We start from the raw sequence: 18,051 nt of genomic DNA on the forward strand, positions 1-18,051 counted from the left end.
AAAGCTCGTTGGAGCAGAAGCTGTCCTCTGTTGTAGTTGTTTGTGGATTTTGAGCATAATCCAGACCAACGGGAGCTTTGCAAACCAAATTATATAAACAATAATCTATCTGTAGTGAAATGTGAGGTTTCTTCCTGGGAGTCTCAAAAAAAAAAAAATGCCTGGTCCCTATTGCTGCTGTTACAATAGAGAATGTATTATAGATAGAAGTATCATTCTTAAATAAATAATTGAAAAATTGTATTAATAGTAGTCTTAAATTTATTTTTCTATGCTAAATGGGTTATCTGATGTTACAGAGGGGTGGGTTTTTTTAGTTTTTCTGTGTTAAGTGGTATGTTCTGAACAGAAGCTTTGGAATCCGAGGCCTTCAGAAGCTAAACTGTTTCTATAGCGGATCTCAGCTCAGGCTGTCCCCTCTGAACCGTATATCCCTAAAAGCTAGAGAAGGGATGGATAGGAACAGCATCTGAAATAAAAACTTCTCTGGCTAAAATATAGCAGCTGCTTGAGAGTAATTGCAAGACGGGAAGAATGCTGTTGACTGCACCAGTGAGGAAACTTATTTGTACTGAGCAAAGCTGTGAGTTTTATTTGGAATTTATTTTGGTATGACTGTTTCAACAATCTCGGTATTGACAGTAAAAACTCTTCTTAGCTTGCATTTGATACTACTTAATTTCATTCCACGTCATACTTACGCTTAAATTCAGCCACCTCTTCTCAGTTGATAAACCAGTCTTGTTCTGTAAAGCTCCTTACTTTCACGTCAGAAGAAAGTACTGGCTAATTACCTCTTTTTGTTCTGGAATTTTGTTTTAGATAGTGACAGACTCTGCTTCAGTGGAACGTTTGCTGGGAAAAGCTGATGTTCAGCGGCCCCAGGTAGTAGAATATTGTGTAGTCTGTGGCGATAAAGCATCAGGTAAGGAAGCATAGAAAGCAGTATTCAAGAAACTTGATTGAAAGGATGACTGGGATGAAGGGAGGAGGTTTCACGTATTTTAACTGATCTTAGCCATGCTGATGGGCCAAGCAATTGAGTCTAAAATGGAAAAAGGTAACATTATACTTTGTACACACAGAATAGTTAAACTCTGCTTGGAAGAGTATTAGTTTGTACTTAAACTGGAGTGTGTGATGATTCGGCATGAAAGACGAAATAATGATTGAATAGGTCCTGGTAACTGAAAGAGATTATTTGAAGCATTTAGTCTGGCTCCTCACGGCTGTGGGCAACCATGCAATAAACATGCCACCTAGAAAAGTCTGCCTGCTCCAGGAAAACACTTCTTAGTGCTCTCTAACAAACTTAAAGACTTCCTGGTAGATTTTGATCTTTTACTATCCCAGAAAAAGGCAAGTAGAGATCAAGTGAATCCTCAATGTTTCAGATCTGTGCAATAACAAGGAGTCTAGAAGGTAAAATTTATACATTAGCCAAGGAAGTGGACTGTGTTTTCATGCTACATAGAAGACTGTCTCTCTGTCTTGCTTTCTTTTATTTTTTTAAGTGTTTGTGTAATTAAAAAAATAACAGAATTGATATGTATAGGAATTTTAAATTAAGATGTCACTTCAAACTTTGCTGTAAAATTACTTATATTCTGAATTTACTTAAACTCTTAGCCTGTATGTTCTTCTAATGTATTGTGTAATCTGTAACAGCGGATAGACTTGCATCTGTACTTGTCTAGAATGGGAACTACCGCTTCATAGGCCTCTCGTTCAGAAACAGGCTTAACCTTCCTCTCTTCACTCTCCCACCAAAAAGCCCTGACACAATAGGTAAACAAGAAACATCCTGTAAGACTTTAACAATGATTTCATGGTCCAAAATGATGGTAAGAATACAAAGTAAATTTAAAGGGTGACTTGTACAATGTTTTACTTGCTTAAGACAAATATTTCTATGCTAAAACAAAGTACTTTCCATCTGATAACACTATATGTATTTCCTAGGTCGTCACTACGGTGCCGTCAGTTGTGAGGGATGCAAAGGTTTCTTTAAAAGGAGTGTGAGAAAGAATTTGACCTACAGTTGTCGTAGCAACCAGGACTGTATCATCAATAAACACCATCGGAATCGCTGCCAGTTTTGTAGGCTTAAGAAATGTCTAGAGATGGGCATGAAAATGGAATGTGAGTGTTAAGTACCCAATGTGATACTGTGCCTACCAAATAATAAATACGTGGACTACCACTTTTTAGTGTGTTCTCTCTCTTTTGGTGTATGCTGCTTGAAGGAAACGGAACTTTTGGCAGCCAAAGCATCTACCTTACCTTCCTTCCATCACCATTTCGTGTCTGAGGTGCAGTAGTGATGTGTTTGGAACCATGTCTGGTAGTAGTGTAGTCTTTGAGGAGCCCACTTAGAATGTGTTACAAGCACAGTGTATGTTTATAATACAAAATATTTTAACATGGATGAACATAAATTTAATGTTCCGTGTTCAGAATCTGCTTTCCTTCTGGTTTATTTTTGCTGCTTTTTTAACCAGTGATAGCAAGTAGTTTGTCCCCTGTTTTTTTTTTTTCTCCTTAGATTTTTATATTGGTCATTTGTGAGCATTGTATAATGAGGCCTTTGTATAAACTGTCATATTTTATACAATATACTTTCATGTTTGTACACAGTGCTTCGTACAATTCCACTGCTAGTGTCCAAACACCTTCAGTGTATTTTATTTCCAATGTATAGCACGTTTGCTTCTAAGTCTAGCGCTTCGTGAAGCCTATTATCTGGTTGTTTTGTGATAAATTTATGGAGAACTTAAGATGAAGCAAGAAATACTTTTCTTTTTCCACTCTGATCCAGGCAGGATAAGTTCCAACCACTGAGTTCAAGGGAGACAGATCTTTAAGCTGTAAATAGGGAGATCTCTGGAACTCCAGACCTGTCGTGATGGTTGTTGTGCTTTGCACACACTGTGCTGAGTACAGAGGGAGACATGTACAAGAGAAACTGCTGCATTTCCAGAAGCTAGAACTTTCTTACTCCAATATGAGTGGGGTCTGTGCTCACTGACTGTATTGGGCATTGGGTCAGGTTCTGATTAAAGTTTATGTATCTGTCAAGCCAGCAAAATGATCTACCTACTTTTAAGCCCCTAAATTTTGCTGATAGTAACAATATTGGCAAAAATAAAATAAGGAACTAAATAACTTGCTGGTTAGACAGAGAGAGACATATTGATGTATTTTACTGTTACATTCAAAAGGGCTATAGAGGTGGGCTGAATTTTTTTGTTTGCTTGTTAATAATGTTAATTTTCTCGAGCAGTAACTGTTTTATGATCAACTGGTACAATGAATAGCACAGAAATACTGTCCATTTCTATTATGCCTTACATTTGCAAAGCGTTGTGAGAATTAATATTAGTGCAACACTTTTAAAAATTCTTTATATTATCCTCATAGTCTTACTCATTGTATTGTCCTCATTTTCAGGTGAAAAATCAATGCAGTCAAATGTTATGCCAAGCTATAGAGGAGCTTGTAAAGTTTAGTGTAAATCTTAGTTTAAATTTTTATTATAAAAATGCACTTTTCACTTCCTTTAAAATTACAAAGTTACTGTTTCTTAGTATTCTTGTTAAAAGATTTACCACACTTGTTTGGCATGTTGGAGACTGAGCTTATTTTCTTCCAGTTATCAAGTAGAAATATTTTAAATTCTGAAAAAGTTAGTTTTGGAACACTGTTCCCTAAGTGGGTGGAATGAGTGGATGTCAGTGAATTACACATCATGTGGAGACTCGTCTCCCAAGGAATTAACATGCGTCTCTCACGTATCTTGCCTGTCTTAAGTTTTTTTGGGTTCATTCTGGGTTTGCATTATTTTGAATGTATGACTGCATCCAAGACTTAGGTATAGCTTTACCTCTAAAAAAAGGCAAACAAACCACAAACAAAACCAAAAAACCACCAAACAAACAAGAAAATCCCCAATTTGAAAACATTTTGTAGGATGTTTTACCTCATTAAATGTCAGTGAAGTAGCAAGCCTTGATTCCAGTTCAGCAAAACTTAAAAGATAAATCTCTGACTTTCTTATTTAAAATAATCACAGATATAGTAAAATTGGAGCCTGTGTTTCTTCAGTCTTCATATTAAATTTCCATTTCTGCGCTGAGCTGATACACCGTCGTAACTGTGCAAACTGAAGTCCTACTACTGTGAGAATTTCACTTTTTGTATTTTTCAGTTGAATTATTTCCTTTCAAATTCTGTCTTTATGCAGCGGTTCAAAGTGAAAGAAAGCCATTTGATGTACAACGTGAAAAACCAACCAACTGTGCAGCTTCCACTGAAAAAATCTATATCAGAAAAGACCTACGAAGCCCTCTAATAGCAACTCCAACATTTGTGGCAGATAAAGATGGGACGCGGTGAGTACCTCAGTTCAACAGGTCTTGTTTAAGGTTATTTGAGCATGTCTGCAGGCACGCCTATACTCTTTTTTTTTTTCCCCTCTGCTCTAAAGAATTGGACAGATGTTGTGGTTTGAGGCGAGACTGGCCAGTGAGACGAAATGACGATTCACAAATCATCTGTTTCCATTACTAAGACCCACCTAGATTGTTCCGCTTCTCATGAAAGGTTTTATGTCTTGAGTACAGCTGGGTGGTTTCCAGTTCAGAGCTGGCTCTTGTCCAGCCAGGCAAAGCACAGGCAGGGCAAATATGATATTCAAGCAAAAGGCATGTAGGCTTATGCTGTGATGCATTCAGGTTAGCGCTTCTCTGAAATCAAATTTGCAAATGGCAGACTCGGTCTTCCTTCTCCTGAAGGCAGCAGTAAAAGAGACTGCAGTGCCTGCTCATTCAGATCCCAAGAGACCTGTTCCAACAGTGGCAAAACAACAGCAACTAAATGGAAGATACTCCGAGATGGTTCCCATGCTGTCAGTTGTCTCCGTAGGCAGTGGGTGTGAAAATGCTTATCATAATAAATAGAGGCAAGATTTGTCTTCCTCTAAATAGAATAAAAAAGAACTCTAGGTTAAATATCACACTTTTAAAACTGCAGGTCCACTTAGTTTATGAATGGATAATAACTACCTAAAGACTCTGGATCTCAATATTCAGGTTCTTTATTCTTTGTTGAACAAATGACACTTCATTTAGGAAGACTGGGCTGCATATTTCTTGGAGAATTGTTTTTCAGTGTTCTTGTTTACAAGTTAGATTCTTCAAAAGCACTGTTCAGACACATTTGCTTCTTTGAGATTTCCTTGAGCTACAGATCCCTTACAGTCCTATAAAAAATATTATAGTCATTAAGTGTGTGACTCTTATTTATGTAGGATTCAGATTTGCAAAACGCATGATGATTTGCTGCCTGTGGTACTTCACCATGTTAGCTGTCAGTCTCAGAGCCCTTAAACTGTAAATTTCCTGTGGTCTGAACCTGTTGTGTGTGCGTTTTTATTGGGTTATGGAGATTAGGAGCATTGTATAAGTAACAAACTTATCCTTGTTGACTGCAAAGACTTCCCACTCTCTCCCTAAATTAGATACAGCAAAGGGAAAGGATGTTTGGTCAAAAAGTAGCAGAGTTAAAGGCAGTATTTTGGAATGGCTGTATTTTGGAATGTAAAATATATTTTTTTTGACATAACTTCTTTTCTCCAGTGGTGTCCATTACCTAACTTGGAATGCACAGTTACGCCCTCCTCCAAAGTCTAATGCATAACTATAGAGCTATTAAGTGACTTTTGAGAGCGAGAGAAGACAGGATAAACCAACATAAAAAGCAAATGAGAGGACATATATTTGATAAGTTGTCATTGCTTTTGCACAGGAAAGGAAAACGTATTCCAGTCTTTCTGGAAACTTTCAGAAAGACTTAAGTCCTCATGAATAAACTCAGAGCTTCATTAAATTGTTAATTTTCAAAATTGGTAATCCCTTTTATTCTGACATAGCTTGTTATACAGTCTTCTGTTTCATGTAAAATACTATTGACTGTCAGATGCCTTATGCTTTTGAACAGATCAGCAGGTCTTCTTGATCCGGGAATGCTTGTGAATATCCAGCAGCCTTTGATCAGGGACGATGGTACAGTCCTCCTAGCTGCTGACTCCAAGGTATTCTTTCAGTTAAATTCTGAACATATGTATTTATTTGTTCAGATTATTTTAGCTATTTACATTGACACAAATAATTCCTTCTCTTGAAAAGATAAGGTTGGGGTACATCTGAAGGTCTTTACAAATGGAGATAAGCTGATCAAAAGTAACATGATTTTTTTCGTGGGCATATTTCTGCAAAAGGTCAGCCGCAGGTATTTCCCCACATGATGTGACAGATGGGGATAGGTTTGGTGATTACAAGAGGATTTAAAGATCATTGTGAGCCATTGTTCTTCCTGTAGGTGTTCAGGAGGAAGAAAAAGGTACATGAGGGAAAAAGAACAAAAATGGGGAAAACTTATGTATGATACGTCACCTATTATTTACATCTACTAATATAGGTCTTCCTTTTTAGGCTGAAACAAGCCAGGGTGCTTTAGGAACACTAGCAAATGTTGTAACATCTCTTGCTAATCTCAGTGAGTCTCTAAATAATGGAGATACTTCTGAAGTTCAACAAGAAGAGCAATCTGCAAGTGAGATTACGCGGTATGCCCTTATATTTGCTTCTTATTTAGCAATTTCTATTCTGTGTGGTATATACTTACACTCATTGATTGGATTAATTTGGCATTGGGACACCACACAAAGTAGAGATTGCTCCCTACTTTGAAATGCAATAACCCTTCTTTAGAAATCCAGGTTTGGCTGTTGTCCTCTTGTGAAGGAATGGTGTCCTGCATTATAAATGTAGTGTTCTGAAGCTAGACCAGATTTTATACTTGGTAAAATAATAAATTACTTGTTTGTGACCTTGAGAGGCTCTGAGAATAGCAACACTTTGGTACTGTTTTATTTGAGAGGCTTGCTATATGGACGCACAATGCTCATGCCCTTACCCTGCTTTTCAGGGGTGCTGTGGTTAACCCGGCAGGCAGCTGGACACCACACAGCCCTTTGCTCGCTGCCCCCAGCTGGGATGGGGGAGAGAACGGGGAAAAAAATGCCGTAATACCTGCTGATAATCTAGGATTAATAAACTTTTTTTTTTTTTAATGTTTAGAAAGAGTTTGAAGTCTTTGTCTTTATTAATGAGAGAAATGGGAATTTTAAGGTTTCCAGCAGAGCTTGAGATTTTTATGGGTGGGGTTTTTGTTTGGGGATTTTTTTGGGGAGGGGTGCGTGGGTTGAAGGACAACATAAATTAGCAGTATAGTGAAATAAGAAATACTTTTCTATTGTTTATCAAGTAGAAGATTTTTAAGAGGAGCTTAACATCAGGCTCTTAAGTCTTTTATTTAAACTTTTCAAGTGAGTGAATTATTTAAAAGTACTCAACACTGCAACTTTGACTTATGTCAACCTTGTATTCTTTCTTTAAAGCAGAAAAAAAATTCAGTGCTTGCCCCCACCTCAACTTCTTGACAAAATACAAGCAAAACAGCACTATATTGTAATACTGCCCACTGGTATGAAACTGGAGCACAAAATTCTTCTTTAAATCTAAGCTCTGTTATCATACAAAGGGAATTTACACTGACTTATTTTGGCAGTGGCCCAGCTACAGCTTGAGTATAAAGGAGTGCAGGGACCAGTCTCTCTGGTTACTGTCGTAAGGCTCTGTCTATATTGTGAGATCAGAAGTGTGTGGCCATATTTCATCTTAAGGGAAAGGAAATGCATGTTGTCTAGAAGAGAATCACGTTATTCTCCACTATTCTGAGAAATTGGACACCAAGGACAGGGGCTGCAGGGTGTTGTCCAGGGTGCATCTGGTCTATAATCCTCACGTAATCTGTTAAACGTTCCAAGGTGAGAAGGAGGAGATAGTGAATGGTAAGTGCAAGCAGACCCCTTTACTAGTATTAGAGCAGGATTTATAATAGTAAAAGGTTTTCCCCCTTACAGGTGAGATCTTTTACCAACGATATATGGGCAGACCTATTCCTTCCCTTAATGTCCAAACAGAACAGAGGGGCCAGGTTGTAATGAAAAGTCTGACCTTGTGCCTTGGCATAAACAGCTCCTGTATGTTACCTCGAAGTGGAAATGTTTTATAGCATTTAATTTGACCGCTGCTCTGATTTTTATTTTTTTTTAAGATGTAAGGAAGCACTCTTTCATTGTTAATTACTTTTATTTTTTTCCAGGGCATTTGATACTTTGGCTAAAGCACTTAATACCACAGATGGTACAGCAGCTCATAACTTGGCAGATGGGATGGATCCTACAGGAGGAGGGAACATTCATGTAATTAGTAGAGATCAGTCAACACCAATTATTGAAGTGGAAGGACCCCTACTTACAGATACACATGTCACATTTAAGGTATGTGCTTCTTTAAATGTCTTACTAAAAAAACTAACACTTAAGACATAACCCAAAATCAGTGTACTGTGTTTTCTTTATTCTTATATTTAATTTTGGCAATATAATCTAGGATAACATCTGCTGTTACGAAGTTTCTAATAGGATTTTCACCTTTGGCATGCGGTATCTAAAGAGTGTAGGTGTTATTTCGTAAGACCTTTTCAGAGACAGAAGGATCCTTTAAAATTTATTTCACTTTCCAGTGCTGTTGACAATTGCTTTCCATATTATCCATATAGTATGATGTCATGATTAATTCATTTATAATTCCAGATAGTGTAAAACTTTTATCTAAAGGGCTCTCTCAGAGCCTTCTTATTGTTAAAGTGCTGAAAAAGGTCTTGCGTATTTGTATTCAATTCTTCAACTGAATACAAATACATACGTTGATAAACAGCACGCGAGAAACAATTAGGGTGTTCATCTTGCTGTAACGAAATTCCCAAGAAATACAAAGATTATTACTGAAATAAGCAATACTTAATGTAGTCAAACTTTTATCATAACCTGCTTATTCCCATTCGTGGTGTTTTGTGATTGTAGAGTCCTATTACATGACTTTTTTCCATTTTAGATATTTAGATTTTATTTTGTTTCCTTGTAAAAAGTTTTAAAAGATGTTTCACAGCACTGTGATGCTAGCCAACACTCCACATAGCAGTGAAATCTATAGATTGAATTATGATTAAATGAATATTAAAACATTTTAGAGGAAAGATTTGAACACTCTTCCACATCATTTCTTGTCTCCTATTCCCATTTTGCATTCCATGCCAGTAGTAATGAGTTATTTAGTACAGTTTTCCTTTGACAATTTCTGGTCACACAGTTACTTAGGACAGAGTAGAATAGTAGTTTCAGTGGTTTTGCTGGCTATTTCATGGATAATAAAAATTGGTTTGTCTGAACTGCATATATCGTACTGTACTGTTATTTTTTGCAGCTGACGATGCCCAGCCCAATGCCGGAGTACCTTAATGTTCACTACATCTGTGAGTCAGCATCACGGCTACTTTTCCTCTCTATGCACTGGGCTAGGTCCATACCTGCATTTCAAGCTCTTGGGTAAATGCACATACTCTGAACAGTTTGCTTTTTAATGAATTTAAGCACTGATCTGAACACTTTTCAGCTATTTCGAATTTTTAAATTATGATATTGTTTATTTTTTAATTAATTATTTAAAATGTGTGAAGACTATGCAATATTCTCCTTTTTGAAGAATAAAATAGAAGATGGCTGAGGAGGGAGGGGATAACTACAATATCTGATGTTACTGCCGTTACAGAAGCTAAAGCCGAATCAAAAGCAAGCATTTAATTTGTAGAAATATGTCTTGGTAAAGAACTGGTGAGCACCATTTTACAGATAAGCTGAAACGGTTTCCTGTAGTCAGCCTATCACTTCTTTTTGCTTTTGAAATCCTTGTAATATGCTAATATATGCCTCTTAGTAAAGTGGTTTGCAATACATTAATCCTTATTATTAATTGTGATAATTAATTACACATAGGGCAATAGCAGCCTGATAGGAAAGCCACCTAGAGCTGTTCATTTTGTGTTGTTTATAGGCAGGACTGTAACACCAGCCTGGTGCGCGCCTGCTGGAACGAGCTCTTCACCCTGGGCCTGGCACAGTGCGCCCAGGTCATGAGCCTGTCCACCATCCTGGCAGCTATCGTCAACCACCTCCAGAACAGCATTCAGGAAGGTACGTTTCTTAGATGTGCTCGGTCCTGTCAACACTACAAGGATGTTTGTATAGCATTTCTCACAAGGTGTTTCCTAACCGGTAGCAGAACTGTTCCCCAGGATCCAGGGGAAGGAGAACTTTGTCTTGCATGATTTCCTTTTCTCTGGTGTCCTACAGCTGCTTTGTACTGACCCCACGGAGATCTCTGTGGGATAGAAGTGTTCACAGAAGAAATGGGGGTAAGGCTGGAGGACGTATTCTCCTGTCTTCTGCATCTGACTGGCAGTATAGAGACAGACAAGTATATCCTCAAGTTGGGTGCGCTCACAGAGCTTTCCTCCTATCCAGATATAATTTTTTTTTTTTTCTTCTCTTAGAATAATGATGTCTTCTTCCAAAGCACATCAGAATTTTTTCCTTATGGAACTTTCCTTCTCTTTGCAGTGTAAAACTATAGCATTTGCCAAGTATAACAAGAACAATATTCTTGCAAGTATAGTGGTTTTGGATACTGCTACAATGCAGTAACAATTAATATAATTTGAAGTACCCTCTGAAGCATTAAACAACCTATTTTTCTTGACACTCTTAGGAAGATTGATGTAATATTATTTTTTAATTCAGTGTTGACCTGTTGATAATGATGACTGTATCTAGAATGGATGATAATCTGTTACGGTTGCCTTTTTTTTTTTTTTTTCATTTTTTTTCTTTCAGGATGCTCCCAATCAATATGATTGATTAGTGTCAGAATAACATTCCATTTTTAATAGGAGGAAAAACTCAATACTAGCAGCTTTAAACTGCAAATACAGTATGTTACATGAAAGCTAGCTTAAATTTTAATGTGAGTTAAAAGTAGTTACAGAATACTATTTGGTACCAATTTGATGATTTTTGTGGTGCCTTTATTGTGCACGCAGCAAAAACAGGAAAATGGGCTTTTACTGAGGAGAGTAAAACTCGATTGTAGAACTATAAAATATACAGAAGTGGATAATCTGAAAAAAAAATAGTTTAGTATCCTTCAGTCCTAGTAAAGTACATTTTTTAATCTACTCAATTAGCTTAATTATGATAAAGTAAATTAGAAATTAGATTCTTAAATGGATGGTATGCTTTCATAATGAATATGGGGGCGGGTTTTGTTGGGCTTTTTTGGTAAGTTAAGAGAGCCAGGACAGCCCTCAAAATACAACAAACCGATGCTCCTGTCCTGCACAGAGACATCAAGAGTTTAAAAGACCAACAGGGAAACATGCACATTGTGTGTTCTGCACAGAGTTTGGCTTTTAGTTTTATCTCTGTCAGAATAAATAGAGCTGTCTATTCCATCTGCACGCCTGGCAGTGAGTTTGCGGAGGGGTAAGTGGTGGGGCTATTACAGCTTTAAGCTGACTTCACTTCTGTTCTCATGTCTCAAAAAAGAGAAAAATAAATTTGTTCTACAATTTGTACTTCCAGTCATACTGTGTTACCTGAGACTGGCCAAGAAAAGAGGATGATTTGTTTTAATATGATTTGGTGATGATTTGTTTTATTTATCTGTCCTGCAAAGTTATCATGTTATATTGTGTATTATATCATTAAAATTCAAAACAAAGTGAAGAAATTTCAGAGCTTTATCTGGAAGCATATTAGTGATGAGCCTATTTGGAAACTCTGGAATTCAAGTTCACTTTTCCTGAGTGTTTCTGCACCATCATTTCCCATTTAATATAGAAATGAGAACATTACATCATGTCTATGTTGATCTATTTTAAGTAACTAAAGACTCGCATAATTCATGTATTTTAGAAATGCAGATTATGCTTTCATTCTTACTTCAAGACATTGTGCAAAAAAATGTTTCTTCTGTTAAACCTTTTTATCACGGTTTCTGAAAATATGAAAAATATCAAAATATGAAAAATAATCATAATTCAGTTTAAGGCACTCTGGTCTAAGTAATCATATACACTATTAGCTCTACAGATGAAGGTAAAAAAGTTATAATCTTATGAAATATTAGCATGAGAGATCATGACTAGAATAAAATGATTCTAATGTGTTTCCCAAGAAAAAGCTTTATCCCTTGTGAATTAACTAATGTCTGAACTTTTTTAATGGTAATTATATATTCAAAGATTTGTCTTAATCTCCTAAGGTTTTCATTCTAAGGTTTTCAGTCTGCAGATACGCAGAGAGAAAATACATTTACCAAAACAGAAATTTCTCCCTAGCTGAGCAGCTAATGCCACTCAATTGTAACTTATCCACAAATAATACAAGATTTTATTTTTTTAAAATCAACATAAGAAATGTGATGTTTCAAATTACAGAAGAATCTGTGTACATGTATTTGAGGGAATTTACCCCATCAGAAGGAAAAAAGACTATTTACCACAGTAAATGGTGAATTCGCTTCAGATAGAGGAAAAAGTAGCACTGTCACTACTGCTCTTGCGTTCACTTCTGGAAAAGCTAACTCAGTACTGTTTGAACTGAAAATTAGGATTGCGTGATAGCATATGGTTTGTGTTTCTGTTCATTCCCAGAATCACTGTAGCCATTTGTACAATAATTCACTATAATTAGAGAGTCTCTGCCCAGAACAGTACATCACTGGAATAAGACTTGTGTTGCAGATTATGCTGTAGTGGCAAAATTATGCAAAATAGTTAACAGTCTGTTTGCTAGCCCTGTGTCTGACTCAGCTTTATAAATCTTCACTTCCATAATAATTCAGACCATCCTTATATGTTACCTGGTTTTAAGATAGCAAATGACACAAAAGACTTTAAAATGTCATTTGTTTCTAAAAGGATATTGGTTAATATATCAGAAGTACTTTTGCTCACATGAAATAGTAAGCTATATCTTTTTGTAGATAAACTTTCTGGAGACAGAATAAAGCAAGTCATGGAACACATCTGGAAACTTCAGGAGTTCTGTAACAGCATGGCCAAGCTTGATATTGATGGATATGAATATGCGTACCTTAAAGCTATAGTCCTCTTTAGCCCTGGTAAGGAATTTAGTAACCATGTATTTTTAAATAATAAGTATTCACATGTTAATGTTTTAGCATTTTTTTAAAATGAGACTAATGTCTTGACATGACACTGATCTGTTAAGCTGCAGATAAAGTGATTGTTCCATAATGATTTATCACAAATAATGTGTTTTAAAAATAACTTTGGAGCAACACTATCCATGTTATTTACAGGTCCAATGTATCAGGTATTCCTGTACACCCATCTTAGAAAACTAGACTCTCGGTTTTCTTCAGCTGAGAATCCATGAGTAAGAAGTTACCTGGGATGTGTTCTAGCAATATTGGTGAAGTAAATGGCAGGAAGGCTTAGAGGAAATACATTCTTACAGTGACAAAAAGCAGTTGGCTTCAATATCAATATTTTCAATACACTCATAAGAGGAATTGCTGAAATATGAGCAGGAATACCACTGTATTTTATATGGAACTTCCACAAAATTTCCAAAGCTAAATGTAAACAGGCTGTCTTCCATTTGTTACCAAATAAAAATGACAGCAGACACCTAAGGCATGATCAGGTGTTCATGAGATATGAGGATTTACTCAAAGACGACACTTTAGATTTTTTGGAATGATAAGGTAAGCACTCAGCAAAAGTGCAGAAATACTTTTAGGACACCAGAAGGGTTTATTTAAAACTGCTGGCAGGCTGAGTGAAAGGGAAACTCTTGCTCAGAAATGTAATGAATTTACTTTAATTCAAAGGTCTTTACCACTTTGAATTTAACAAAATGCGAAGAAAAGGGTTATCTTGTTACCAAGGAGGTTGGGGTGGTTTTTTTTTTTTTTTTTTTTTTGCATTGATATTATTTTTCTCTTTATAATAAAACTTACTTGAATTAGAAGATATTTGTGTCCTGAAATTTGCTTTTAAAATATTTTTGGCAGATTGTACTGTTAGGGATAGGTTTACTAGGGGTTTTTTTCAAGTTGGAGGAGCAAGAAACTCTCCAAACTCAAGCTAGCTCTGTACCGTTTCAAGGGAAGAGCAGTTGGAACACAACACTGAAGATCTTTGGGCACAGTCAGATATGTGGTATTTTCTGGTTTTTTTCTCATCACGTGACTGTCTTTGAGGAGCTGAACCAGCTGGAATTAAAACATGAGATGGCCTCGGGAAGGTCAAGAAATTGATCTGTCAAGAAAACAACCCTAAATAGTCCTCAGTCGGCACAGTTGGTCGAAATCTCAGAGGCAAACACATTTGAAAAAGTAAGGTTAGAAACATAAATTGGGAGGGTCAATGCCTGGTACATTCCTACAGGCTTAACCTTTTCCCACTGTCTTGTGGATGGGTACACAACAGCTGTAGAGAGATAAGTGAGCGAGCTAATTCTGCAGCCAGGAAGCAAATGTTCAGTTGAGTGGTTTCCTTTGTACAGTTAACACGTTAAACATCACAATACAAGAAAAATATTTAAATTAAATAAAATGTGAGAGTCTTATAGCTACATATATTTCACAATGTATAGGGAAACAATCGACATACAGAAATGTTTTGTTTCTTTAGATCACCCTGGTCTGACCAGTTCAACCCAAATAGAAAAATTCCAGGAGAAGGCACAGATGGAATTGCAGGACTATGTACAAAAAACCTATCCAGAAGATACTTATAGGTATTTATTGTCTATAGTACCCAAAGTAATGTTGTGGGCCATAGCTGTCAAAAGTACAAAATAACATCATTGACGTAAAAATTTTCTTTTTGATACCTGTTCTTTTTTGACTATTGATGAGAAAGAACTAGAACGTTGTTCATCAAGCAGGTTTGTTTAAAGACAGGTAGAAGCAAGAATAGCTGTCTAGCTTCTTCCATGTAAATTAAAGGAGTACTTTTTTTCTTTAGTAGGTTGTGTTTTTTTTTAGTCATTGCCATGTTTAGAAAAGTGAACAGACTTACTTTATTAGAAGTCTCAAGACTCAACTGTCTCAAACTTCTTTAATTCAAACTGCCTCCTTTTTCAAGTTAGTTGTCAGAGGCTTTGAGATAATAAAAGGTGACTGCCATCCTTTAAATGTTTATCAAGTTACATATACCAAAAAGTTTTAAAACTGTCAGTTTATAAATCTTGGAACAAGAAGGGTTACATGTGGGGAACAGTCGCAAACTCTGAAGCTTCTGTTTATAATAAATTCCCACGTCCTACTTACTTTCTCCTTTGTTTTTTTTTTTAAGTTTCCAAGGGCTTCTCTTTGAGAGTACCTAACTTGTTTTTTCACCTCTCAACTGTTCCTGTTTCTTACTTTCTAGAAGTAATTATCATATTTTCTAATAATCTCCACTGAAACTATTTCAAATCTCGTCAACGCAATAATTCTCTGCGCTACAAGAGAAATGCTAGCTTCTGTTTAGCAATATATCGTAGAACATATTCTCTGTGAAAGGTGTCCCCACATAAAGAAGCATGTAATCCTGTACATTTAAGCAAGATCTGAGAGTTAGTGTAACTTTAAAAAACAACAAAAACAAACAAAGCCTGTAGAATAAAGCGCTTCTCCCATCTCAGAAACTGGTTTCTGCACTGATCTTGCCGAGTTAACATTGTGTGGAGCAACAGAAATGACATCAGGATTCCTCGTTAGGTGCACTGACAACAGGATTCTCCACTTCAAAAATATCCTCAAATCCCATATTCTTCTTCTGTGTACAATTCAGTTATTCTGGTTTGCTGCGTGAGAGCTGGATACCTGCCATAAAAAGAAACACAAAATTTGCTCCATATACTTAATTCTCTGAATAGTGGCTCAAGGAACAAAATCAGAGATAAATCTCCGAAACAGTGGCCTCTATTTTAATTAATATTGCCTGTATTCCCATGCTCGCCCATGGATAAGTTTAGAGTACAAATCTGATTATTTCTGAGCAACTGGATGTTAGCACAAATTGAGATAGAAGCGCAAGTGTTATAATTTTCACAAAATCAAACAGCATAGCTTGAATCTTTTTGCAATTTTCACCTCAAGTTTACAAGATACGGTATGTTAGCAGAATGAACGTTACGTATTTGCTCCATAGATATTCAAGCATTTTGCAGAGACCTATGTTCAGTGCTGCCTTAGGTTTGCTATTACATGGCTCTGGTTCAAGAAATTTATTTATTTTGGCATTTGTGATGTACATCTGCCATACATACACAGCAGATGCGCTTTCATTACTGTCCTAAATTTCAAATGTATTGAAAGTCCAGAAATTCAATACAATCTCTTCATTATATTGGATGTCTGTTAACATCCTGGTGCATAAAAGCTGCACAGCATTTGGCAGCATGTATGAGTAACAGCACATCCCTCCAAGTTCCTTTTCTCATCAGAAGCAGATTCTCTTATTTCCTTTTATACATATCCAGTCCCATTCTTGCTATCTGGTTTGTCATTAAGTTGCTAGGAAACTGAGGAGTATGCTGTTTATGGTTTAAATTTTAATTAAGCATTTTACTCTTAAAATTGTGCAGATGTTACTAGTCATTATGAATATTATTAGTCTCAGTGTTGTCCTGAACTATGAACTGCCTCCAGAGCTGGGAATTTCAAAAGCAGACAGGGAGAATTGTGTGTTTGTACATAAGCATTGTATCTACAAAAGGCAGTAATACATCTTTTTCATTGGAAAACCACAGAGAAAGATGGTGGCTTTGCATTTCACTTGCAGGATAGAAAAGGAACTGTTCTTTTTACGGTAGCTTTAATTAGCTTTAATTGCTTCTTTACTCCCGTTCATGAGTTATGGTAATAATAGAAGCAGATCCAGCTCTTTAGCCACAAAGTATTTTAAACTGGTATTATATGTATTTATAATCTGCTGAACTTCTTTTTCAGGCTAGCCCGGATTCTAGTTCGCCTGCCAGCCCTTAGGCTGATGAGCTCTAGCATTACCGAGGAACTGTTTTTTACTGGTCTCATTGGAAATGTTCCCATTGACAGCATAATCCCCTACATTCTCAAAATGGAAACAGCAGAATATAATGGGCAAATAACTGGCACATCTGTGTAGTGAGAACAACACAGTTTGATGGATCGAAGTAATTTTTGTAAAAACATACAATTGTGAACTTAAAAGAATAGCATTTTGGTACGTACAGATATTTCCAATTTGTTACCAGTTTCCTGTCAGATTTCTCCTTGTCTGTTTGATGCTGACAAAATTTAAGCAGCTATTAAAAGACCTCCTATAGAACCTTTTCTGCCACAAGGAATATTTTTAATGCCTTTCATTTAAAAGGCTATAGATTACTGAAAATACTTTTCACGTGCTTTGTATTTAGAAATTATCAGTGGTTAAAAACAGAGTTTTATAATATCAGAGATTAGTAATAAAATTACTTTAAAAGTAAAAAGAACAGTATGTATATATTTAAAAATATCCTTGGAATTAATATCTAATAAATGCCAGGATATAATACTAGCACTTTGTAAGCACTTCTTGTCAAAGCGACAATGTCATCAACATCCTGCTTATGAGTATGGAAACTGAAAAAAAATTGCCTATGTCCTTAGTCAAAATGCTAGTGATTTCTGTGAAAATGTAGAATGCTACGGGAGACAATCATTTATTCTACAAAAAGTCATTTGCTCTTAAGTTATGCATGAAGTATTAACGTGGATTCTTAAATTGGATATCCACATTATTTGAAGCTATACTCTATTAAATTAGTGCAGTTGTAATTCACAGTACGATGCAGTCATAGTGACAATTACGTGCTGCAGGAATTACCCAAACTAGGAGAAAAAATGTGTTTCTTGCCACAGTAATGATGAAATATTCTGGTTCCTTGAAGTTTCTATTCAGACTGACACAATCATGACAAATGTTATTCTAATAGGAAGACTTTCGATTGTGGGGAAAATCAGTCATTAACTGGAAGAACAGTTGTTTTCA

At 36.2% G+C, this 18,051-nt stretch overlaps 1 protein-coding gene across 3 annotated transcripts in view; it reads left to right on the forward strand.

The window, feature by feature from the left end:
- NR2C2 (nuclear receptor subfamily 2 group C member 2) overlaps positions 1-17,576 on the forward strand; it is a 28,680-nt gene extending 11,104 nt beyond the window's left edge. For all 3 annotated transcript variants that reach the window (XM_074152831.1, XM_074152832.1, XM_074152833.1), the window contains 11 exons: positions 823-925; positions 1,963-2,142; positions 4,244-4,391; positions 5,998-6,091; positions 6,492-6,625; positions 8,227-8,404; positions 9,390-9,511; positions 10,017-10,156; positions 13,008-13,145; positions 14,686-14,791; positions 16,992-17,576. In XM_074152831.1, the coding sequence (XP_074008932.1) occupies positions 823-925; positions 1,963-2,142; positions 4,244-4,391; positions 5,998-6,091; positions 6,492-6,625; positions 8,227-8,404; positions 9,390-9,511; positions 10,017-10,156; positions 13,008-13,145; positions 14,686-14,791; positions 16,992-17,166 (1,518 nt within the window). In that variant the 3' untranslated portion in view covers positions 17,167-17,576. The remainder of the gene's footprint in view (positions 1-822; positions 926-1,962; positions 2,143-4,243; positions 4,392-5,997; positions 6,092-6,491; positions 6,626-8,226; positions 8,405-9,389; positions 9,512-10,016; positions 10,157-13,007; positions 13,146-14,685; positions 14,792-16,991) is intronic.
- The last annotated feature ends 475 nt before the right edge of the window (positions 17,577-18,051 follow it).

This window comes from Numenius arquata, chromosome 8, assembly GCF_964106895.1.
Source record: "Numenius arquata chromosome 8, bNumArq3.hap1.1, whole genome shotgun sequence".
NCBI classification, from domain to species: Eukaryota; Metazoa; Chordata; class Aves; order Charadriiformes; family Scolopacidae; genus Numenius; species Numenius arquata.